Here is a 25227-nt window from a genome sequence, read left to right as displayed (position 1 = left end):
AAATTAAATACCGGTGAGATATATAAATATAGGTGAGAGCAGTATTACAGAGTTTGTTCCCTCACGGTTTAAATAGTCATTTTCTTGATGGCGAGTACCAGCTACTGTTCCACTGTGTTGTAGAAACCCATTACTCTAAACTGTTACATTCTCCTGGAGCAGGCTGAAACGCAAGTTAATGCCATGTGTAACAGTTCCAAAGAGATAATTTGGCAAAAACGCACCTATCTGGAGCTACATCTAAAGAATTCTGCCAGTATTACCACAATCACAAAGGTAAACAGTCTCACCTTTTCCACGACTTAGATACTCAAAGAAGTCATGGCGAGTAAACTGTTGCTCCTCAAAGTTGACAGTGCTGTTATGAGAGGGTGACTGACTAGAGCTCACACTGCTGTCAAGGCGAGGTCCTTTTCTCAGGACTAGGTGGCTTGTATTGACAGAATACAGCCTTATATCCTTAACTTCAACCTGTAATTTCTCCCCCTCTGAGTCCTGACCAGCAACAAAGTTCTGAATGGTAATGCTTCCTAAGTGACCAACAAGAAGCTCTGGGTGACCAGGCTTCCGAGGAATGGACACAACAGGAGATTCTATACTGACATTTAGAGTAAGTTTGACCAGAAAGGAGTCCAAGCTTGGTTCTGCTTTAGCATCTGTAAGATCCATTTCATCTTCAAAGGGGTCCAGTGTCCAGTTGCACTGACTCTGTGATCTAGATCGCCTGGATGGGGTCTCAAACAGAGATACCATTCCACTGTATTCTGCTGTTTTTGTAGCCAGCACAGAGGACACTTTGGTAGCAGCCGTCTTCAGCATGGAGCGAAAGTTGTCCTCTACCTCATTGGCAGAAAGACTGAGCTCTTTCAAGAACTTGGCCGAGTGGTTGTAGTGCAATGATGCCATATGAAGCTCTAGAGAACACTCTCCTTGTGACTTTTCCAAAAGGCAGAAATTTAAAGCCTCAGAAGAAGTTAATCCAGAAGTAGGGATTGTTAATCCAGAAACCTCTGCAGAGGGGTCATCTTCTATATTTCCTATACTGACCACAAACTGGCCTCGTCCACCTTCCTGAGTTAAGTCCAAAAGCTGGATGCATCCCAAGGAGCCGTTGATATCCAGGCGACTCCCCATTGATACATTGACCTTAGTCCCATTTATACTGGCTGTGGCAATTTTCATGCCCCTTTTTTCGCCACCCAAGACAGTTCCAGTTGAAACTGTTCGCAAAAGCAGCAAATTTAGTCTATGGATTTCTACAGTCAACTCTTTATTCTGATCATATGTAGACTGATAGGTCTCGTCTTGGTCCTGTCCATTGGGCAGTAGTAGTGGTTGAGGTGTTGAGGGAGTCCAAGTGCTTTCTTCTTTGGGAAAGGATTGCTGGAGAAATTTAAGCAGCTCTACAATAGTTTCAGGGTTGAGAATAATATCCAAGTTGTTGACCTGCATGGAGGTAACCTGAAGGGAGCTATCCAAGTTCATGGATGGACAGTCAGAGCTGACAAACTGATATTCCAGTTTAATGAGGGCCTCCTGGTCTCTAAGAAACGAGCTGAGTGGAGATACTTTGTCAAAAGGCATACCCAGTTCTGAAGGCTCTGGAGACTTCCCATCTTGTGAAACTGGTGATGCAGGTTGGCTCTCTCTTAAACTGCCAGTGGGCACATCAAAACTGAGGTGTTTATGAGATGCCACCAGCAGGTCAAAGTCAGAGCCATATGTCTGCAAGGTATCCACCAGTAGAAGACCATGGACTGTAAGGGAGACCTCAGCATCATAAGGCCGCTTCACAAAATGAGCATTTGTACCAAACACCTTTAGGACGGATATATACCGCCCTCCACTTTCAACACCAAGCTGCATGTAGTTAATGTTGAATTCTGCAAGGAGGAGCCTGGATTCGACTAGAACCTCCCGTGTGTGTTGCTCAAGGGTCATCACACTCTTTGTGAGATTTTTGTCAGACCCCTGGAGTTTCCACTGGCTGTCCTCCCTCTGAAAAATCTTTTCATGGCGGAGTGTTAAAGGATCAGGAGACTTGAGGATTTCTGCCTTTTCACCTCTGCTCTCATCTGCACCTGGACTACTCAGCCTAGCCAGACAGCTTCTCAGTGCAGTCATCTTCTCCAGGTTGATGTGCACTTTCAGGTCTGGTAAAGTCCCTGACAGAACTGCCCCAGGCAGCTGAGGGTCTGAGGTGTAACGCAGCCTCTGTTCCAGCTGTAGGAGAACATTGAATTTCTCCACTACATGGGTGGGCCCTACTTCACTCTCCTGCAGATGTTTCCAATTGTCTTTGTAGCGACCAACCATAATCTGCAGGTCATTAAAAGATAAGGAGTACTTTTCATATAAGATCCTGCTGAAAGACTGGGTTCCCTCTGCAGATTTAAGGCTAGAGAGGTCCAAGGTCTTCTCCTGCTCTTTAAAATCAATCTCGGATTCAGGTGGAGGTGTTGCTAGAGGAGTCTGGTATTCCTCATCACTTAACTCATCTCCGTCTGATGGAGAGGCTTTGGACTTGGTTTGAAGATCATCTGTAATTACAAGAAAAAAAAACATTATATCAGATCCATCAAAGTTAACTGGACTAGCCAGCAACCAAGAAAAAAGCTGTGCACATTTTCACAATCCTTACCTTGTGAATTGGTAAGAAGAATACGACCAAGATCAACTACCACTAACATAGGGTCATCAGACTGAAAATCATCTGGGAATATAACTTGAGGGGCACATATATCCAGTTTCATAGTCCAGCGCTTACTATTCTCCTATAGTGGAAGGAAAAACAAAGGTTGTACTAAATGATTCAAAAACCCAAACACAGGTTACCAATTATGAAACAATATTATGTGTTGTGGTTTCTCACAATGAACTCTCCAACTAGAAGCTGGTCTATGGTCTGCCGGATTTCAGCTTTTGTCTGCATTTTGAGCTTGTTGTACTGTCTCCTTGCTGCCTCAGCCACTCTCAATTCTAGCTCAGACTGATATCCAAACCCTGAAACAAATTTCATTTAAATATCCAATACAATCAGTATTAAAGAATTAGCATTGACTAATAAAAAAAAGAAAAAAAAAAGAACTTCAAACAACTGACGCTAATAAACGCCTACCTGAGGTGTGAACTCGTCCCTTGTAGAAAAAGTCAGCAACTTTCTTGATAGCCTGAGGGTTGTAGATAATATTCAGAGGACTAGTATTGACCTCCAGTCTCCTCTCAAATTTGCTCCTTATTGGATTACGCTCATAGATCATCTCAAAGACAGGGGATGCAGAAGACTCCGTATCAGCAGCTGAAAAAGATCCAAAAATATTTTGGCCAACTGGCACAAGGTTCACCTTTATTATTATTTTTTTAAATAGTCACCCAAACTGGGTTCCCTCTGCAGAAGCTACTCACCTATGCTGCTTTTGTCTGTACTGTTACCCTGTCCAAAAGTCTGATTGATGGCAACAGGAACCTTGTCCTAAAATGAAGGGAGAAGTTAAGGGGAAATTAAAAAAAGAGGAAAAGGGAAAAAAAAAAAAAAGCAATGCAGAAATAGCTTCAACTTTCACATTCAGAAACTCACCGGTTTTGGTGATACCAGGACCGGGAATATAGAACCCTGGGTGGTCAAGTCTCTGAGAAATAACCCTCCAAGCTTCACAGAGAGCAGAGAAGACTCTGAGCGGGGCAGAGACTCAATGCCAATCTTCACCCCTGCAAGTAAACGCAAAATATTTAGCATTAAAAATGTGGGTTACAGTTCATGTAGCACATTACAGGGCATTTGCTGTACCTGAAAACTCCAACTGAATCACCCCGCTCTCACTGGACAATGGATTTAACTTATCCTGCTGGAAAAGAGTGACAGCTGCCTTTTCAAGAAAGAAATCCAGACGTGCAAAGAGATGGTCCCGCCTGGTAAAAGTGTTGAGAGTTTGAGAGTCTTCCAAAGGGTCGAAGAGATCATCTGTTTCAGCTGTGGATAGCAAGAACAGCCAATCTTACATAAAGTTTGTAACAGTATTTATTTATAAATTGTTTAAAATGTATTTTAATTAAAAAAAAAAAATTTATTGTATTTGTATAACACATGACGTGCACATATAACTCACTCAGAATATCCCACTGAGCAGTTCCTGGCATAAGGTCATCTGTTACTGGCTGCCCATCTGGCCCCCTCTCAGCACTTCCATACCAACCACCCCATCCAGGGAACCAGGACTGTAGGTACTGAATCATACCTGAACTGCCACTCCTTGGAATGGAACTGGCAGGGGATGACGCTGTTGGTTCTGACATGGGCTCTCTTACACTCTGTCAATTGAATGCAATGGAAAGTGGTGGACACCAATTACCGGTACAGCATTTTCAAGGTGAACAACTGGCTCTCAATACAACTCTCTTTTCAACACTTTCGTTACAACCACTGTAGTCGCGGCCCTATCGTTTGCCCTGAAAAACTGAATTTTTATCTGGCAAGAACAACAAATGACAAAAACAAGTAAACAAAGTTGCAGAACTGGTGGGACAGTGTCATACACACTGTTGTTAAATGTCAAAACAACCATTTTGCATGACTACAAGGGCTTTGCTCTTACTTAATGCTCTTTAAACCTGAAAAACACATTTCATCGCTTGCCTCTGCGATTTCCTCTTGCTTGCGAAAAGAGTCATGAACGATTTCCCTTAGACTCTGCAATTCCTCCAGGGTCTGCTCATCTTCAATCCTCTCAAACTCACTCTGTTTATGGGAGACAATGCATATGTAAAACAACACAGTGTATGAACATACACGACACTGAACAGGACCAGTAGCAAGCCTAGTGGAGATCATTCTTTCAAGCCATTAAGTCTATAAGTCTAATGAGGGTGTTTTACCTCCTCCTGTGGACTCAGAGTAACTCCTTTAAGCCTCTGGCGATAAAGGCTAGTGTAGAGTTGAGCATCGCGCGCTCGCTGAAGGGCAAAGTCCCAGTTCCCCCGCCTCCGCTTCTCCCTGATCTCATCTAGGTTAGCACTGATGGCAAACATCCACCACTGGCGGCAACTACGACAAACACAGAGCCATTTAAAACACTACAAAATAGTTTTTATTTTCTTCACCAAAGGAAACAATTAAAAACATACACTATATAGACAAAATGCTGGGACATTTGCTCATTCATTCATTTGAATCTGACTGCATTCAGCAACAAAAGCATTAATGAGATCAGAATGTTGGATGATCACCAGCCCTCCTCACCCCCTAGCTCATTCCAAAAGCATTGGCTGGAGCACCATCATTCCAGAGAACACAGTTCCACTTCTCCACAGCTCAATTCTGGGGGGCTATATACCCCTCTAGCCCACACCTGGCATTTGGTATGGTGCCAACAGGTTCATGTTTATCTGCTTCAGTGATTCTTATTCTATCTGTGTCAGAAATGGGTGCAACTAAAAGTGGCTTAATGTATTCCTTAAAAGGGGTGTCCACAAACATTTGGATATAGAGTGTATAAATAACACTGTATCCCTTACTTTCCTGAAACAGGGACTTTGGGTCTCCACTTGCGGAAAAGCATTTCCCTCTCTCTCCTGTCAAGCTCTTTGAGAAAAGCCATGATCTGCTGATACTGGACCTGTTATTGTGTTAAATACCATCAAAATTATAAGCATAAATAAAGAACTTAAAATAGCGAGTTTAAATTATTAAATGACAGTTAACACATTTAAAATGTCAAATTATGAGGTAAAGCTACCACTGCATGTCACAGCAGTGCCTCAGTGCTGGGCCGAGCAGTACCTGCGAGAGATGCAATGACAGAGGCTCCAGCTGCACCTGACCCTCAATGCGTGGGGTACTGCGAGAGCGCAGTGGCTCTTTAGAGGCATTCCTCCTCAGCAGCACAGAAGCACACACCGGCTCAAATATGTACTGATGCTCTCGGCTCTGCATGCATGCAGTCATGCTCTCCTGTATTGCAATAAAGAATGGAGGTCAAGGGATAACTATTCCACATCAGTGAGAGTCCTGAGACATTTTTGCAGTTTTGAAACAAAAACCAGAGGGTTATTTTATACAGCAGACATTATTCTGACATCAATTAACATCTCTGTATTTCAACCTGTATTTCAGCTGGCGGAAGATCCCCAAGCATAGTGCACTTGGTGTCCCAGTACACACTGAACTCCTCGATTTCCAACTGCTTCTGTCGCATGAGCTTCTGAGCCTGTGAACACAGAATTTCACTGTGTAAGACAGACGTGTTATAATTTGCCTATCCAACAGTGTCCCTCATACAAAAACCGTGTGACCAAATATTTGAGCATCATAAACATAATGCAGATTAGGAATTATATTATTTAAGATAAATGGGAGCTTTACAGGAGGTTATTAATTTACCATAACCACACATATCTCTTTCTTATTATTGTATATTATTATATAACAAATAAGGAAACAGAAAAAAAACTACATGGCTGTCAATGTTTTTCAGTAATGAATAAAGTAAATTAATTAATTAATTAATAAAGTAAGACACTGAAAAGCTGGAAAAGGATTGTTTCTGCAAGTCAATGTGTGTTACACTAATGGAATATTGGAACATGTTAATAAAAATGATTATTTCAGTGATTTAAATAGAAACCTTACATTTTAGTCATTTAAACTTTTTCAGACTGGTTCCCAGCATTAATACCAACATCTACTGTTCATCTTACCAGTTCTTTAGATGGGTTATGTGCTGACACATTCTTAATACAAACTCCAAAGGCGAATGGTTTTTCTGGGTTGGAGAAGTTATCCTCGAACCTTAAGTGCACACCTTGAATCTTCAGCTGTAGACAGAGAAATGTCATTACATTCAAATTACAATCACCTAAAATATTTTACAAATGAATTTTCTAATTAACAGCAAACAGACCATATGGGCCAAGGAGTTACCTCAATATTCTCAACTATTCTGGTGACCACAGAGGCAGTGACAGAGTACCAGTATGATTCTCCTTTCTGCTCACATTCACTCTGAATGACAAAGACAGAATTATTCACACAAAGACAATTTACACTTACACTTACACTGCTTTCACTTTCTGTTTGCCCATTTTCAAAGCCTATGCTTAACTACCTTCCATTTGTCCTCCAAGGCTTTAAGCAGCTGTTTCTTTAGCTCCCGCTCGACTTCCTTTTCCTGTGCCTCATCGTAATCCTGAGGGTGCGCAGGGCCAATAATAAGATTCAGCTGGGACATGGAGATGACCCATGGGTCACTATGAGGTCGATAGAAGGGGATCTGAAGCACGATCTTCCCAATGAAGCCTGCACAAATTTGAAAATTTAAAATAAGCGTAAAGGATTATAAGAAATTATGGGATAGGCACTGGGACCTGAATGGTCAGGGAGGCAAGTCAGACTGGATTATAAGGTATTATAAACACCCTATGAAACAGTTATTTTAAGAGAAGAGTCTACTAAACTACACAAATCAGTCCAGAATGTCTGCTACTAAAAATAATGGGACTTTACTTCAGTATTAATCAGCAGCACATCTTATCTAAACTGTGTGGCTGTATTATTTATATAAACACAAAGATCATATCGGACTGGTATTGGTGGATTCTCAGCATTAAGAGACTTGGATTTGGGGGCAAATAACCTGATCGGCGCATCCCTAATTATTTCATGCTCAGCAGTCTTTAACAATACTTTAAAGAATTTGAACACTTCTGTAAGTCAAAGTTAAACATTTTTCAGAACAACAGAGCAGACATGCTCTTCAGGGTCACCAAACCAGAAAGTCCTGATCTTCCTTATTTAGTACTTCTTTGTTTACATGAACAAATTCAAAGTTATGTTACAGATGACAACACAGATTATTTGACATCTATTCACTTACATAAAATACCATCAAATAACTGTTACCTGCTTTGACCTCAAAGGGCAGATCGAACTCTCTCAGGGCATCTTTCCTAAGAGGGAGATTCTCAAGTTCTACCGCTCCTGGAACACAAATGAAAAGCCAATCACTTATTTTCTGAAATGCTATATTAATACAAACAGCTTGCCCACACACCAACATACCTTTGAGGAGAGCGACAGAAAGCTGGTCAGTGTTAAGATTGCTGACATATTTGCCCAGGTATGTGTTGAGGACCCAGGCAACAAGTCCCTCCAACATTATGAGAGGTCAGGGAGGAGGGGCTGGGCTGTGGTGGGGATAAATAGGAGGGGATCTTCGATGGCAATGATCACACTGAATGCTTACTGCGGTCATTTGAAGTCTAGCAAAACAAAAAAAAGGCAGATATTAAAATTTGCATACCAGTTATACTAAATCGATGTCCTACGTCATACAGAATATAATTATACAATACGGTGCAAACGTCAGAGACAACTTTTCATTTATTTAATTTGAAGTCAATATGGCCATTAAATACAAGCTAATCATTTTCCGAGGTGATCAGCTGTATAAGGAAGATACTGAGGTTTTGAAAAAATGGGCCAAAAAAGCGACTTAAAAATACAGACAAGAGTTATCCATCCACGTAATCCACCCTGGTAGACCACCTAAACTGCCCCTGTCAGATAATCTGCAACTATAACTTTGAGCTTCAAGACACTAAAGACAGTCAGGTTCCACTTTCACTTCAGATCTGATAAAAATCCACTGGTGTGTCCATCCATCCTTCTACTGTGAAAAAGACAACTCAGTGCGGTGGGTCTGAAATGATGGGGAGCTGATCAAGAAGCTCTTTCTGAGAAAAACAATAACAACAGATTTATACATGAAACTGCTGCAGTTCTCAGAACAGCAGACTAATCACCAGACTTCAACAATACGGAGTGTGTTTGGCATTACTTGGATGATGAGAAGCAGATAATCATTCAAGTTAAAAAATAAATGCCTCACACTTACATGCCATTCTGCCTGGATATTAAACAAATACACAGTGGTCTGGGACTTTTACACAGTCTAATTCTTAAGAAGACCATAAAACAGTCAGCGAAGCTAAGCAGAACACAGGACACCAGGCTGTGGCAAGAGCTGATAGTATGCTACACGCATGAACAGAAGAGATACAGTCTCCATCTATATATATATAACATACAGAACCAGCAGCCAGACCCAATGACAGCTAAACCAGCTAGCTAGCTACCAAGCTGGCACAACACATGCTAACGTCTGACTGCCTTTATCTTTAGCCACTGGCGAGCACACAGACGGACAGCAAATTAGTAAATTCAGTGTCGAGCAGAAACAGGACTGTCAAACATTGCGCTTGTGGTTAGCTAGCTAGCTAACTTTTAGCCCTGAACAAACCGAAGCTGTTATAGTCTGATGGTCTGCTTACCATTGTTTTGGGCCAGGCGTGCAAGTGAGCAGTTTGGGGGCGCTTAAATCCGCATGTAGCTTAGCTAGCTAGCTACGTTAAGTCGGTAACGAGCTGACAAGACATGTAGCTAGTATACACAAAACCAGCTGTTGAGTCCAGCTTCAACCAAGTTACACTGCGCACCGAAACCGAAAAAGAAACAACATGTAAACAGAAGTTAGTCTGGGCGCTCGTTAGCGTGGTCCTCGCCGCCTCCTCATATTACAGCCCGGGGTTGACAGCTCTCACCGTGACAAAGGCGGACTGACAAGCAAACACACGGCAGGCAAAGCAACTCCACGGCGATGGTGAGCGAAAGCTACGAGGGCAAAGGTTGCAGCCTGCTGCTACACTTAGCCTGTTAGCTGCTTTAGCATAGCTGGCTGGCCAACCAACAACTTTCTAAACATAGCTAACGTACAACTGGTTTCAGCGACTCAGTTGGCCTCGTCTCTTCAACGTCTACTGCACTGGCCGCTTGGTCTTAGCCGACGCGGTTTAGCCGAGCTATCTGCCAACTTTATTTAGCGTCTCAGCGCGCTTTGTGTTTATGGCTCAGCCCCATGTCAAACTGACACAAGCTCGGAGTTTCCTGGAACAAGCCAACAGCGCTGTCCGAATCGTCCATCTGAACCGGCTCGTTTCGACACGATTCACTAGTCTACTGAATCCAACCTTATTTGTAGTAGCTACGTGCACAAATGCCTGTGGTCGGTGTTGACGACGCTATTACGGAGCCCCTGAAGTATCTCGGTAGAAAACATAATATTTAGAGACATTAACCGTTTCTTTTTGATGTAGTAAATTGTTCCTTTAATTTAATAAATCGCCCTTAGTTGAAATGCCAGATTTTTAAATCGAAGGAACACTTTTATTAAATTGAGGGAACGATTAATTAAACCAAAATAATTTATTAAATCAGAGAAAAGTGTTAAGGGTTTCGCACGTTTCGGTTAAGACTGTAATCTTAAAACTAATACCATGCAAACACAGTGCAGCATTAAGAACAGCCTCTTTAAATGGTCGCTTTCACTCTGTAGTCGACTCCCTCTTAGTATCCATGGTTGTGTGTTTTTCTTTTGTGTATTCGAGTCAGAATAAACATGTAGAAGTAGCGGATATCAGAATAATTTGCCGGATTTAATGAACTCTACTTGTGAAACAATGAATCAATGAATCAAAGTTCAGTTCGTTTTTAACGGATAGCTCGAAAGAATCGACTCGGTAAACTGAACTGAACTGACGAGCAAAGTTCCAACCGGACTTTTCCGGTCACGTGCCAAAACAAAGCGCGTTTGCCGTGCGTGCGCTTTGTAGACATCTAGCGTTGGGAGGTCAAAGCGAGCTGAGACCATTATTAACGTCATGAACACGATAGACATGCTGAACATCCTGACCATACAGTTTATTACTACTTTAATATTATTATTATTTGCTAAAAATGGAAAGTATATGCTAAAATATCCCGACAAAAAATTGACTAAAAATGTCACGTCAAATACTTAAGTTGATTGATTGGTGATCCTTTTTTGGTCTAAACCTAAAGTGAGAGGTGTGTGCAACAGCAGATCAGTCCAGGTGTTGAACAAACAGAACAAATTGAATAATTAAATATATATATATATATATATATATATATATATATATATATATATATATATATATATATATATAACAAATAACTACACGTGGCCGAAATGGTCAGGCCAATGCCATTAATGCAAATCTGCATATAATCTGAGAACGATTTACATCTGGTTTATCAATTTCTTATGTAAAAGTACAAATATACAAATAAAAAAACCTAATCATGTACAGTATCTCCTCGAGATATACAGTAGTACCTTCAGCTGAAAAAGACGAGTAGTACCAGTGTTGGGCATGGTGGGGCGCATTTGCACAAAAAGTGCCTATGGCTAAAAACGTGATCCACGGGGTGCCGGTGATGTTCATTTCTTGTCTTTTTCGAGGTGTTGTTTTCAGTATATAGCAGGCCTAACGGGCCAAGCCTTGATTAGTAAAAACACTAGGCAGTGAGCAAGATAAACGTTTGGCATCCAAATGCATCTTCACGTCTCTCTCTCTCTCTCTCTCTCTCTCTCTCTCTCTCTCATACACACACTTGCATAAAAAGGACAGTTGTGTGTTTATGTCCTGGTCTGTTTTTGGCCATCCTTGTGCTACAAGCAGAGCTCTGAGTAGAACCTTATGGTGGTCTCTTCTTTCTGTGCTAGATTATGAAATCAGGGCACACTGAGTGGTGTGTGATAAACTGCTGTGAGTAGTAATAAATCCTTCAGCACATATTTGCTTTACACCAGATACTGTGTGTCAGGTTCGTTCAACTGTCTCTCACTCTTGCACTGTACCGTCAGTGTCATCTTTCACTAATGACTCATGTTCCAGGTCTTTCCACGTGCTCTCCATCTACAACTCTAATTACTGCACTACAGTGATACCGTGACTTCATCAGATGTGATAAAATGCACTATGCAGTGTAATCCATCCAGATGCCACAGTGTAATCCCCCTTGACCACACTAGATCTTCCAAACAGCCCTGATGTCATACCACCATCCCCCCATGCATTAAAGAGGCAACACAGACATTATTGGCTGCCTGTTTGTGATGTAGCTTGAAAGTAAATTCACCATTCTTCTGCAGAGCACACGGAATAACAATAATCCCAGCAGATGTGGAGCTCCACAACCCCCTGGCCGGTCGTGTGCTGGCACATAATCCATGGCATGCCTTCAGTGGTGTAAAGGGCCATCTGTTCAGTTTACAGCCCTACAAACCTCCACATCTGGACAGAAGAGGGGGCAGTACTCTCCATCTTTCTGCCAATCTCTCTCTCTCTCCCTATTTGTATGTGTGTGTGTGTCTCATGCACTAGAAATACTCTTGTCTGTGAGTTTGTAATATTGGACTGTATAGGATGATTCTGACAATCCAAATAAACAAATATTGCAAGTAAATAACCTTTTGCTTGTGGAAGGCAAAAAAGGATATGTAAAAAAATTGGGTTTTCTTTAGATGCCGCCTCTTAGATAGCAATTATATCATTATTTAATTGGAAAGGTTGAAAGATTTTGCAGTGAAGTACTCTTTCGGATGTGAAACTTGAATGCATATTCGTGGCTGTTCCCTCGTGTAATCAGCACCAAAAGGGTGGAGTTTTATGACCTGTGTAAGTCAAGCAGCATCAGTGTCAGTAACAGTAGAGGGCCACAGGAAGCGAGGTCACACTGCTGTTGTTCTCAGGGATCTGGGTTGCGTTCTCAGGGTGTAGATAATGACTGGAAAGCTGGGGAGATCAGTGTCCTAAGCCATGGCTTTACAATAATCTTCACTGTTGTCCTATTAGGCAGACCCTGACAGGTGCCGTTGGTCGTCTGTGTTTGGGAAACACGTTACTGTTTTGTCAGCCTTTTCTTTTTCTCTCTTTCTTCAAGTTTTCCACAGTAATGTACTATTGTGTTTTGGTGCATTTGATGCGTAACCCCTAGAAACTAATAATTGCATGACACCAAGCCCAGACAACAGATGCACTGTATTCATATTTGTGTAATATGTATCCGAGGCACCATAGACTTTAAAGACATGGAAATAATAAGTGCTTATTTAACATCTCATTTTAAAATGAATGTAATCATTAATATGAATTTGGGTTCTGCCCAATACCATACATATTTATCCACCATCAAGCTTTACTGGCACTATGCATTCAGGCACATTCCATTCTTCTGGCATCCAGCAAACCTAGATTTTGGACTGCCGGAAGATGGAGCATGATTCATTGCTCCAGAAACTGCTCCAGATTACAATGGTGGTGTAAAGCTTAGGTTTGTGTTGCCCACTCTAGTAGGGGAATAAAAAAATTACATACTACTCTACATTTTGATCATTCTACTAACAGTGTTTGTATAAAGGTGCACGTATTTGTCACTGTACAGTGTACAGCGAAATGTGTCCTCCGCATTTAACCCATCTGGTAGTGAACACACACTCACACACACACATGTGTTAGGGGCAGTGAGTACACACACACACCCAGAGCGGTGGGCAGCCAACTCCAGCGCCCGGGGAGCAGAGGGTAAAGGGCCTTGCTCAAGGGCCCAACAGTGGCAGCTTGCCGAGCCCGGGAATCGAACCCACAACCCTGTTATCGACAGCCCGGAGCTCTAACCGCTGAGCCCCTGTGTGTCTATGCACAGGAAACAGTGTCTATGGCACTTTCATCAGACTCCAGTCCTCGCAGGGCCATAGCATGGCAGCGTTTTACTTCATTTTAAACACCTTTTAAAATGATTTAGCGCATCAGTAAATTAGCGCATTCTTTAAGAGTTGAATTAAGAATAGATGAGTAAACACTAATCTCTGCGGAGCTGTGGCCTGAAAGGAATCCAGTTTAACATGCCTGGTGTATGGAAACTTCATGACTGCATGCTTGATCTTTGGCTGCTAAGTGTGTCATACCTTGATCCAGCAACTATGGATGCTCTATGGACAGCAGTTAGAAAAACACAATGAACACAATGAACATGAACTTAATGACATTAAGGCTTAAAGGGGACTTATAAAATTGGAAATTGGGCCCTGACATGAAAATAAGTAAAACAGCATCTACAGCAAACTTATTTTGTTTATTTATGTTTCATTTTTATTTATTTATTTTACTGAAATAAATAACATTTTTAAATATTAAAAACATAATTGTAATTGTGTAGTAAAAAAGTAATTGTGGTATAGTTGTTCTTGAGTAGTATGGGTTGTAAGAGTAGGAACTGTCAGCTGTTGACAATTCCAGAGCAAACTGATTCTCTTCAAAGCATGTGCTAATGTTCAACAACCATGGGTTCCTCTAGCCTCTGTTCCATATCAAAGTCCTTACAGCTTGTAATTTTAACTGTCTGAGATGTTATTAAAAATGTGGAATCAAGGTCAGATTTGGAAGACCAACAAATATCACATATAAGATATGCAAAAAGGCAAATCAGCCACCCATATGACTGAAAAGGACATGCATAAAGGTTTAGCTAACACAAGAGTGGTGGTTGCTGCTGAATGGAAGAATCATCAGAAGGAAACCTTGTCAGTGTCTGAAGTGTGTAAGACAACACCCAGGATGCTGGATCCTGGCAAAGAGTGCTGAGGACTGATGAAGTAAACATGGAACTCTTTGGCCAGACTCATCAAAGATATGTTTGGAAATCCACATTGCACAGACAGATGGGAGAACGGATTCCCAAATACCAGCACAGAATTCTGGAAGAAAATGTGACATGGTCAATCAAGAAAGTGAAGAGCCAGGTACCTACAACAGGGCTACAAAAATCAGAAACTTTAGAAATGGCCATAATATTCCCTTCACTGAGAATTTGTGGAGAGATTTTAAACATGTAGTGCAGCAAGGCAGCCCAAGAATGTCACAAAACTAGAAGCATTTAAAGAAGTATGAAAGAGAGAGACCTTTAGCTGGCTAGAGAAAGTGCTTGCAAACTGCCAAACGGTGTTAAAAATAGTGACCGTTTTTTCTTTTACATCTTATATTCATCAAATATTGACTAAGTGTGCTTTTTAAAGATGTAGTTTGCTACAGTTCATTCACTTAAAACTGTGAAATATGCCGTTTGTAAGCCCATGTTTGCCTAAACTGTATATAACAGCTAATCAACAACATGAAAGCACCAGAGCCTTACATGTCTTGGGAATCAAAATTCATTAAAATAAATGAAGCATGCTCAAGTGTGTTTTACTGTAATGTATATGAGTTGCCAGTTTTTTGTCCTGCAGCTCCAATCTGGGCTAGTGTGAAGGCAGGGTGAGACTCATGACAGTGCAGATCTACTCGCCAGTGCCTCAGTCACCGCATCTTTTCTCAACCCAGTTGGCCCATAGCCACGTAACCATGGTGACAACAAGAATTCCGCCAACGAGGATCCTCATGTCGGTATATATTTTTCTGTCTCATCCTACTACCTTCCTGAGAAAACAAGAAGGGAATGTAAACAATTATTGCAGCGCTCTCGTCTGTGGGGTGTTTGTGGAGGAGGGTTGCTCAGGCCCAGGCTCAACTGGAGCTGTGTTTGTAGCTTGTTTGCTTTAACCATGCCCCAGAGCTATAACTGTGTGCTGTCAGGTTGCTTTACAGCGCACGAGTCACTGCTGTTCAGCCAGGGACATCCCCCATCCATAGCAGCTCCCTCTGTCACTGCCTAATCTCCCCACCCGGAATAACGCTCCGATGCCTCATGTGTGTGTTTAGGATTATTGCTCCAGACTCTTATGTATTTTGATCCAGTTTCACCAGATTATCATTTAGTGTTTTACAATCAGGAACTGTGCTCACAATCAAGATGACACCTCCATTTAAACTCATCCTCCTTTTGGAACATAATAAAATCATAAAATGTGAGAACGATAGGAAACAAAACAAATGATGTGTTTCGGATATCGGCACAGGAAATCACAGTAATGTGCTGCGCTGAAGCAATGTGGGGCACTGAAGATAAAACAACAGATGTGGAAGAAATTGCTGTAAAGAGGAGAAGATCAGGCTGTTTTTCCCTCCTCTCTCTCTCATTACTCAGTTTGATCAAAGATGCACAGCCAGATTGTTGCTGCTACACTACATGTGCTGTAAGATTATTCCTCCCACAGACTGCAGATGTACACACACAATTTCTTCCGTCTTCTCTCAGAAAATATTTGCTGTATGTCAGACAAACTGCCCTATTAAATCAGTCGAGATTTGTGAATGTAATGGTGACAAACCTTTGCTGCTGTGTATATGCTCTCAGATTTCAGCTATGGTTCTGAGCATCACATGCCACATGTTTTATACTACAGCAGCTACATGGTTCTGAAAGTTTTTTACAGAATGATTTTCTGCTGTTTATTACTTTAGATTGTGATAGTAAACTAGGGCTCTTTTAGATAAAACAACACATATTCAAGAGAACTGAAGGGATTATTCTTCTGTATTTACATTTTGCTTCTTCTACATACATGCAGCAACTGTCAATAAACAGTTAATAAAAAGCTATATTTACCATGTGCCATAGTAAACTATATTATGGAAAGAGAATGAGTTTTCTCAATGCAAACACAAAACAAAATCATGCATGTGGACTGACTCTTAGCTGTGAAATGAGCCAAAACAACTGTTTAACACTTTGGCGTCACCATTTATTCCATTGTTACTTAAAGTAAAAAAAGAAAAAAAGAACAGAAATAAACAAACTACAACTGAAAAAGTAAAGACTGGAAAATTCCCTTTCTATTCACAGTTGTTACATTTCATTACACATTTGCAGTTTAATCCTCTAAGCTTTCTTCCATTTACCGTATTTGCAACATCAGGGTACAGTCTTATACATTGGACGCATGACATCTAGGAAGTTGTCAGTTAATTTGTCAATTTCTGCCAATAAACAAGATGGATTTTCAAAGCTTTTTCAATTGGTGTGCATATCATACTTCCCCTCCGCAGTATCTGTAACAAAGTACTCACTCTTAAGGAATTCTTTGGTGACATTATGGTTTATGATTTATAATAAAGTCTACTTTATGGCTCACTGGGATTATGTGCAATATATCAACTCTTAAAGTGCAAGTAGATAAACCCCACTACTAAGTGAGGTTTGCTTCCTCATTAATAAAAATAACATAGAAAATATTTATTACCTTGCACATTTACATAAAAAAATATGTGATGCTCCAATTGATGTGCTAAATGTTATGCTCAGTACACTTAAAGGAGAATTCCAACAATTTTTTAATAAAAGAAAAACAAACTAATTTGATAATTTAGTTGTTGACATATAAACAAGCTATTCAGTGTGATCTGAAATGGAGCACGTTAGAGAAACTTATCAACCACAAACGTCTTTACAGTGGTGGTGAGAAGAATCAGGAGTCAGGAAATATGCAATGGGAATATACTTCTAAAAAGACCAGTACATCTGCAAACCTTTCATCTGTTTCTTTAAGTGTTCATAATAATAAAATGGTGACAAATCTAAAAAAACTATCGTGAACTATCTCAGGTAGCAAGTATTCATAATCATTTTTTATAATTTCTTTCTGGGATTGCTTATAGAGGAATTAATGTTTCAGATATCTGGTTCCTATCACCACTACTATGAGCAATTCTGACTTGGTAAGTTTCTCTAGAATGTTGTATTTCAAAACAAACCACAGTCTAATTACGTAGATAATCTAATTATGCAGAAACTTTTCAAAAATTGGTGGAATTCCACTTCAACTAATAGCCTGAATAAAGAGGTCTACAACACAGTAATGTTACGCAGTGTTGTTACTGGAACAGTTTATGTCTTAAGGCTTGGTTCAGTAATTTGTTTTCAAGTATAAAAGCGCTCCAACATCTTACATCATTTATGCATCATTCATAGAGTTTGGGAGTCACGCGACCTGTAGCGGCTTTTTGAGCCTCACCTTTGTCACTGAGGGGTAATAAGGGGTCTTTTGTGAAGACGCAAACATAGCGCCTCCTTTCTGAGTCCTCTGTGCACACATCCATAACCCTGCTGCTGTGGCCTTGCAGGCTTATGCTCAGTCTTCCCCCTCCTCCTCGTCTGTCCTTTTGGCTTTGAGCCGCTGGAAACAGTGGATAGTGGAGGCCAAAAAGAAGCTGGCAATGATGGCAGCCACTGATATACAGATCCCGGAGAAAATGACTATCAGATAGTCTTTAAGAGTGAGCATTCCCAGACATTCTCGGAAACTGTCCTCAGAAAGCTTGCTCAGAGGGACCTGCTCCCTGTCCATTGAAACAGAGCACTCCATGTCGTCCAGCCCTGCAGGGAAAAGCACAAACGTCACACTGAGATAAAGCTGCACAGTTCTAGACTTAAGATGCCTAAATGACCCAAACACTAACATGAGATCTCAAATGCAGTGGGGAAAAATTATAATGAGACATTTTTAGTGGATAGATAAGAGTTAGCTGACTTGTTCTACAGATTTCCTTACAAAACAGCAATACATATAATGTGTCCTTTGCCTCCAAAATTCTCAGTTGCAAAAACCATTTATCTCAACAGTAAAACACAATACAACATTAGAATGAATACAAATAAACATAAATACAATAAAAAATAATTTCAAGTTTTCAACAAACTTTATTAATATGTTGGTTGGAAGAATACAGCTGGGCTCTCAGTGCATACCAACCACAATATGGACTGATTGGAAAAGTAGATACACTAGGTATTGGATGGTAATAGTAAATGCATGGCTTACTTGTAGATGCATTAAAAATAGTTCAGCTAACCTTGACAAAAATCAACCTGGCTTTTTCTTACTAAAGTAGAACAACACAGCTAGACGTATGCATAGCTCCACATCTGATTCATGAAGCTTACACTGACATCTAGCTGAGATTTTAACAGCGGATCAGTCTCTACCATGTGTGGAAACAAGCACTTGTGCTCAACTCTGACAAATCATTAGCAAATGGCACGCTCCAATCTGTCCCAAATACAGTACATATAATTTACATGAAGCACACCCTGATGAGCCAGTAGATGCTCATGAGCCAACAGCTGTCTGTTTACATCTGTCTGCACCTAAAAAAGAGGTACATCCCCTTACGTACAAAGATTACCATGTGCAAATTTGTGATATTTTCTCTTTTGCAGTTTGGATCTTATTGCTTAAATTAATGGTCGTAATGATTATTTTACCCCTTATCGAGCATTCGAATGTTTTTCAACAATTTTGCTTTTAATTTACACCCACTCTAACCTGATAAACTGATAAATAACAAAACTAACTAATATCTAATACTAACAACAAATCAGTGGAATCTGTGTGCATATTTTACAATCTGATTGAACAGTATGCAAATTTGATTAAGAAGGTTCAATGTATTATTTATTTATATTGTTATGTAATTGTTCTAAACAAATGTCCAGATAAACAGCTTTGCATATGAATTTTTAGATTCCTAAAAAATGTAATTCACACAAATGGCATTGCATTAAAAAGAAAGGATTAGCGCTTTTTACTACCTGACATGAATTTGACCTGATTAGAGTTATATCCTTCACTTGTTGTAATAACATTACTGTAGTGTGACAAAAAACAGCTATCATCATAACATTTAATATACAAGTTAAGATTTAAATAAATGTGTCTGTGTGCATTAATTAAAGAGCCAGACACTGAGAAAAAAGCATTATAATGGTATGCTTTTGCAATAAAAAAGCCTTAGATAACATTTTTTGAACAACAGAATAACTGTTTATAACAATGCCAATTAGGGCTGCACAATATATTGTTTCAGCATCGTTATTGCAGGATGCACAATGTTATGTAAGGCAAATTAAATGTAAATTACTGCTTGGTGCAAAATGAAAATTCTCACTGTTCTTACTTACCATGACAAATACCAGAGATTATATCTGCCCAATTTCATTTATTTTACTCCAATCTTGTACATGGAGTGCAACATTTATAAAGCAACTTCATTAACTTCTGGTGAATTCTGGTGGCTATCACAATATATACTGCAGAAAGAAACACTATAGCAATGTCAGTTTTCTATAATATTATGCAGTCCTAATGCCAATACACATGTACGTACTACATGTATACACTACATTTATAAAATGCAGAAACTGGGACTAGAACTACCTGTTTTAATCAGCAGATAATTATAACACTAATTTAAAATTTGCAGAGTTGCAAATACAGTAAACCGAATAAAATCAAGTCATTATCGTGAAACATTATTGTAAAATTTCAGTTTTTGCTTCAACATTCACATACGTTCTTAAAAACTTCAAAAACGGGGGACAAAGGACGTGGCATGCAATTGCAGCAATGTTTCACTAAGCCTTTTCACTATTTTTGTTTTTAATAATACATCAGGAAGTTATCACAGATATGATCAGTATATGAAAATACATGATAATAACAGATGCTGCTATTATGTGATTTTACATACAAATTAAAATGAAAAATTTGTCCTTTTCCACTGTCAGAAATGTTTTGCACCCCCTCAATGTCATCACAATCTAGCGACATTCTGACAGACAGGCCGCACCTGGAATGAGGCCAAATGCTTGTTCCTTCAGCTTGGTTAGCGCTGAAACACAGTGCTGAGGACCCGTGCTCTGACACATCTATCGTGAGATCAGGTGAAAAACAGCCCTACTTTGCAGACAGTAGGAGAAATAAGGCTGCCTGAAAACACCAAACGCTTCAACCTTTAATCAATGCGGCAAATTCATTGTATTTGTTTTTATCATAAACATTAGATGTATATCTGAAATAGAATGAGAACCCAAACAATGGGACAATTGTTGTTTCCCATGAATTTATTCCTGAAATTCAAAGAATATCACTGAGAACCAGTCTCTCTGATAATGCACATTACATAACTATGAGATGTGGGATGGGATTCTTTCCAATGTTGCTTTTCCTCTCTTCGAGGCCATCATTCATTTGTTATATTTTCTGGTTTGCTCTCTGTTTTCACAGAAGGAGACTTTAATCTGCTTTCAACGGCATGGTCATCGGACACCAGATGACAGATTTAAAGTGGAACATCTACGTAATACAGTCACACACAGACAAACACAGCCAAACAGAACGGCATAGCAGACACCACAGAACCTCTCTGATTAATCACATTTATACTGAAATCCCCCTGGAGTCTATACAAAAATACATCTGAATGATTATTTGAAAAGTGCTGCTGCTTCCATAAATATATGTCCTGAGCTATGTTTGCAATGAGGTTTTTTGGTAGAGACCATTTTTTAAGAGGGGGGATATTCTAAAACAGTGTACATTTTTACCTTAATACCGGCTGGAACAAATATTAACACAGGCACTGTGTTCATGCAAGGTATACTGGTCTCTCTTTTATACACAAATTTAGATGCAAGAGGCTAGCAATTAACGTAAATATATGTGATGATAACAGCATGGATTGCACTGCATTTCATAACCTTTTATCCTATTTAAAGGAAACCTTTCTCCTGTTATAAAAAGAGACACTGCTGTGTTTGCCGTACTGTCATTGGCAAAAGTCAGTTGTCATCAACGTCAAGCGTGTGTGGTGAGTCAGTCCAACCAGAAGGGGTTTTCCACATGCAAGAGATTCAGTGACCTCAGCCTCCTTTGTTGTGCTTATCACGTGGCCATCCTCCAAGCTCCACAAGCTCATCCAGTCTTTTAGCATGCCAGACCATAAGTGTCTTACACAGGAACACCCCCCGCAAGCGTACACCACAAATCACACATACACAAACACATAGACAACGCCACAGGCTTTTACCCATTTAGTGAAAACTCACGGTACACACCGTTCGAGGTAGAAGACTCCTGCCACTACGCGTGCTGTATTTAGAATCGACTACATGCCATCCATTCAAAATCCATTTAAAGTGGTGTGCCTTACATTCAAAAAGATTTACTAAAACTATATCCACAATATAGGTGACATTCCACTACCCGTTGATGACTATTAATTCCCTATTAATTCATATTTAATATTTGGTAGTTAAAAAACAAGGACCATAAGGCATGATACAATAGCTACTCTGGTCATATCTTACTAGTGCACATTATTTGGAGACCCATGTGCATATGTGAGTCACATATCACATATGGGCAAAGCACATTATACATCTCACTCAACACAGTACATGATCAGTCTCATTAGTTCTTGGCTTTAGGAGAGTAGAGTTCGTGTTTCTTTATGGCAAGCATCTAAAGTGTGTTAGAAGCACACTGTAATCAGGATCAGATTCTGTGTTGCATTGAATTATGGATGCCAAGTGTTCACCTATGACCCATACGCATGCTTGACAACTACATTGCTGAGTTTCAGTCGGTGACCTTTGGATCATTAATACAAGCAAAAGAGTGGACCTAGACCATAGTAATACTATAGTAAGTAGTATGTGAATTCCTCTCTTTTTTCAGAAGACCAGAAGAAGCTATTACACACAAGAAAGTTTAACCAAGGTAATCAGTCCAAGTCCTAAGGCTCCAAATAGATTATACTAGCTATATCTTTATATATATTTAACTAGTACATTTGCTGTTTTCAGACTTTGGTTAAAAATCAAATTTGTTAAATATTTATGAAGTTGCCACTTGTTTAATTTAGTATTTTCAATGAATACTGTGAATACAGTTAATTTGTTTGTAATCCATTATTGTATCAAAGTATGTCAGTAAACATTAAGAATAAGAGTACAGGAACAGAGGATTAGTGAACCTAATTCCTCATAAATTACACAAAGTCCATGTTGTCAGTTCTGCCCTGAGAAACAGGAAGCCTTTGAACCTCAATCTGATACTGCATGACCTTACCTGGTGGAACTAACGATCAGTGACCTAATGAACTAAGGATGGCATGTCTACAAACATCTGCTTCTGTATCAGCCAATCTTATATTGTCCATTTGCAACTGCCCAACTGCATCGAGCTCAATGATCTGAAAGAAATAGTATTTGCAATATGGCACTTGTTTCATAAATTATGTATATTATGAAATATAGAACATTGTTATGACTGCCTGCGGTGATGACCTCATTGTCTTCATCTCAATATTTTTCATATATTATTAAACTGTACTCTAGATAAAGTGTTGATATGCACTGTCACAAATGTTGTCTTTCAGAGACATACAATTCTGACAGCATTCAGCTAATGTCACCATACTCTAGTCTGATAACGAGTTATAGCAAAACACTTTCAGTTAGTGCCCATCAGTGACAATGTGTGGCCCCCTCTACTATCTATAACCCCCCACCCCACATTCCCTTTTTTGTAAGCAGATCAAAGCATGCTTAAAAATGCTTAAGACAAAAGAGAGATTTTAAGCAGCTTACCATATTTGAGCTTGTGACGATTTTCCTTCAGCCAGAGAAATAGTTTGGCAAAATGACAGTTGCACACCCAGGGGTTTCCCTCCAGGCGTATTACTCGCAGGGAAGGCAGCTGGCTTAGCACCTCGACTTCCAGGCTCGAGAGGGCATTCCGCTCCAGCTCCAGCTCCCGTAAGGAGGTGAGGCCCAAGAAGGCGCCTTTGCCCACCATTCTCAAATGGGGGTTGTTTCCCAGGCGCAGCTTGATCAAGCTGCGGGATTCTCCAAAAGTCCCAGTAGGAATCTCGGTCAGGTTGTTGCCTCCCAGGTCCAGGTAGACAAGCCTAGAGGATGTGCTCAAGAGGGTCCCTGGCTCCAGTCTGGTCAGGTTGTTATTCCGCAAGTCCAGGTACACCAGGTCACTGTGGAGAACTAAGAAATCAGAAGGGATAAAAGCTATCCAGTTGTTAGACAGGAGGAGTCTCCGCACGTCCAGAGGGATGAAGTCTGGTAGATGGGTGAGCCCTTGACCGGTGCAGTTCACAGTGTGATGGTCTGGACACAGGCAAATGGATGGGCAGGTTTGGCCCCAAGCAAATAAGGTAGAGGACAGCAAGGCGAGGAAAGACTGAAGCCAGTGAACACATGAGAACATTGTTAAGGGGGGTAAGAGGTAAAACGGGGAAAAGGGGGGTGGGGTGGGGGTTAAGGAAGGGGGGTTCAGAGAGGGGCAAAGGAGAATGGAGGTAGGGAAGGGTCAGGGGGCAGGAGACGAGGAAGAGGGAGGGGGGAACATAAGGAAGAAGAAGGAGTCAGAGTCGTCGCGAAGGCATCTTTTCTGTTCTGTTAGATCACAGGCTTAAAAAGCTCCAGCATCGAACAACAGCAACAAAGACACAGAACGCTGTTCTCCAAGAGATCATGTAGCAAGCAGTGTGGGTCGAGTGGCAGCCCGCTGGCTCTGAGTGAGAAAGAGGAGGAGAGGCAGTGAGAGAGACAGAGAGAGAGAGAGAGAGAGAGAGAGAGAGAGAGAGAGAGAGAGAGAGACACACGGGGGATTAGTGGAGAGAGGTAAATAGAAACGAGCAAAACCACAGACTAGGGGGTGGGGGGGGCGGTTGGGGCGGGAGAGAGAAAAAGAGGATGTGACAAAAGGGGAGGTGTTGGTTGGCTGGGTTTTAACCCACACTCTCTGCTGATGCCTTATGGAGCGATGAAGCCTGAATCTTCAGAGAAACTGCCTGCTGTATGGACCATCTCCATTTTGGTCCATCCACTCCTTTGCCTCAGTGCACACAACACTCAGCTTGGTGGCTATAACAGATTTGACCCGGAGCTGGCTGAAGTCGGCTGGCTCGCTAAATCCTGGAAAGAGTGGCTGCCCAGAAGACATCAGTGGTCGTGGACGATAACGCTCAGTTTCTGTTTCTGTTGTCTTCCCCGCGCAAATGATTCAGTTAGCACACAAATACATAATCCAGCTCCATTGCCATGGTGATGAGCATGAGCCCATAGCCATCTGCATACATATTACTGTCCTGGAAGAGCGAAATGGAAAGCAGTCAAAATGACCATGAGTCTCAGTAGAGTAGCTCACTTTCATCTTCAGCACATAGTAAATCTAAAATAGCACAGAGGTTGTAAATCATGCATCCCCCTAGATCACACTGTAATGAGCATGTCACTATTGTTTACCTTGCAGACTGCACAGCTACTATGCAAACCAAGAGTCTTTAGCTGTATGCTAAACTACAACATGGACTAAAAGAGCATATCAGACAACAAAAGGCTCTAACGGCACCTCTCTCTCCCAGCTCTCCCGTGACATCGTTGCTTGTTGGCTCTCCAGCTGTTGTTTATTTCTGTCTCGCCGTAGGTCCAGATTCGTGTGCACTCCTGTGCTGCTGTAAATCTCCAGCCCAACACGACATATGCTGTGAGCACAAACAGCTTTCCACTTTCATTACACATGCTGCAGAGGATAACAGAACAGTGCAATTAAAAAATACAATTTTTGACATCTGTACCCA

The 25227-nt window shown here is 40.7% G+C and overlaps 2 protein-coding genes across 5 annotated transcripts in view; both read right to left on the bottom strand.

The window, feature by feature from the left end:
• The window catches only part of vps13d (vacuolar protein sorting 13 homolog D), a 45652-nt gene extending 35895 nt beyond the window's left edge, over window positions 1-9757 (bottom strand). For all 3 annotated transcript variants that reach the window (XM_072697451.1, XM_072697454.1, XM_072697452.1), the window contains exons 1-19: window positions 9325-9757; window positions 8054-8253; window positions 7895-7972; window positions 7101-7291; window positions 6917-6997; window positions 6694-6810; window positions 6099-6203; window positions 5777-5947; window positions 5512-5612; window positions 4873-5041; window positions 4634-4735; window positions 4107-4308; window positions 3788-3970; window positions 3578-3708; window positions 3406-3472; window positions 3119-3298; window positions 2873-3003; window positions 2642-2774; window positions 291-2540 (exon numbers count right to left, since the gene is read on the bottom strand). In XM_072697451.1, coding sequence (XP_072553552.1) covers window positions 291-2540; window positions 2642-2774; window positions 2873-3003; window positions 3119-3298; window positions 3406-3472; window positions 3578-3708; window positions 3788-3970; window positions 4107-4308; window positions 4634-4735; window positions 4873-5041; window positions 5512-5612; window positions 5777-5947; window positions 6099-6203; window positions 6694-6810; window positions 6917-6997; window positions 7101-7291; window positions 7895-7972; window positions 8054-8150 — 4489 coding nt within the window. In that variant the 5' untranslated portion in view covers window positions 8151-8253; window positions 9325-9757. The remainder of the gene's footprint in view (window positions 1-290; window positions 2541-2641; window positions 2775-2872; window positions 3004-3118; window positions 3299-3405; window positions 3473-3577; window positions 3709-3787; window positions 3971-4106; window positions 4309-4633; window positions 4736-4872; window positions 5042-5511; window positions 5613-5776; window positions 5948-6098; window positions 6204-6693; window positions 6811-6916; window positions 6998-7100; window positions 7292-7894; window positions 7973-8053; window positions 8254-9324) is intronic.
• A 6756-nt stretch (window positions 9758-16513) lies between these two features.
• lrrc38a (leucine rich repeat containing 38a) lies at window positions 16514-25089 on the bottom strand. Of its 2 annotated transcripts, XM_072656319.1 has the most exons (3): window positions 24999-25089; window positions 23222-24735; window positions 16514-18166 (listed from the first exon to the last, which is right to left on the bottom strand). In XM_072656319.1, exons 2-3 carry the CDS (start codon window positions 23850-23852, stop codon window positions 17922-17924), a joined length of 876 nt encoding a protein of 291 aa, XP_072512420.1. In that variant the 5' UTR covers window positions 23853-24735; window positions 24999-25089; the 3' UTR covers window positions 16514-17921. The 2 variants fall into 2 exon arrangements, with proteins under 2 accessions (XP_072512420.1, XP_072512419.1); XM_072656318.1 differs by lacking the exon at window positions 24999-25089 and having other exon boundaries at window positions 23222-24947.
• Between the last annotated feature and the right edge of the window lie 138 nt (window positions 25090-25227).

This window comes from Salminus brasiliensis, chromosome 14, assembly GCF_030463535.1.
Source record: "Salminus brasiliensis chromosome 14, fSalBra1.hap2, whole genome shotgun sequence".
Lineage (NCBI taxonomy): Eukaryota > Metazoa > Chordata > Actinopteri > Characiformes > Bryconidae > Salminus > Salminus brasiliensis.
This window is presented reverse-complemented; position numbering and strand designations above follow the sequence as displayed.

What these genes read in the sequence shown, in the direction of transcription:
- lrrc38a (XM_072656319.1), bottom strand. Translation starts at nt 23,852, where the DNA reads ATGTTCTCATGTGTTCACTGGCTTCAGTCTTTCCTCGCCTTGCTGTCC. An exon ending in TCGTCACAAGCTCAAATATG is followed by an intron (nt 18,167 to 23,221) that starts GTAAGCTGCTTA and finishes TTTTCCCTGCAG; the next exon opens with GGCTGGACGACATGGAGTGC.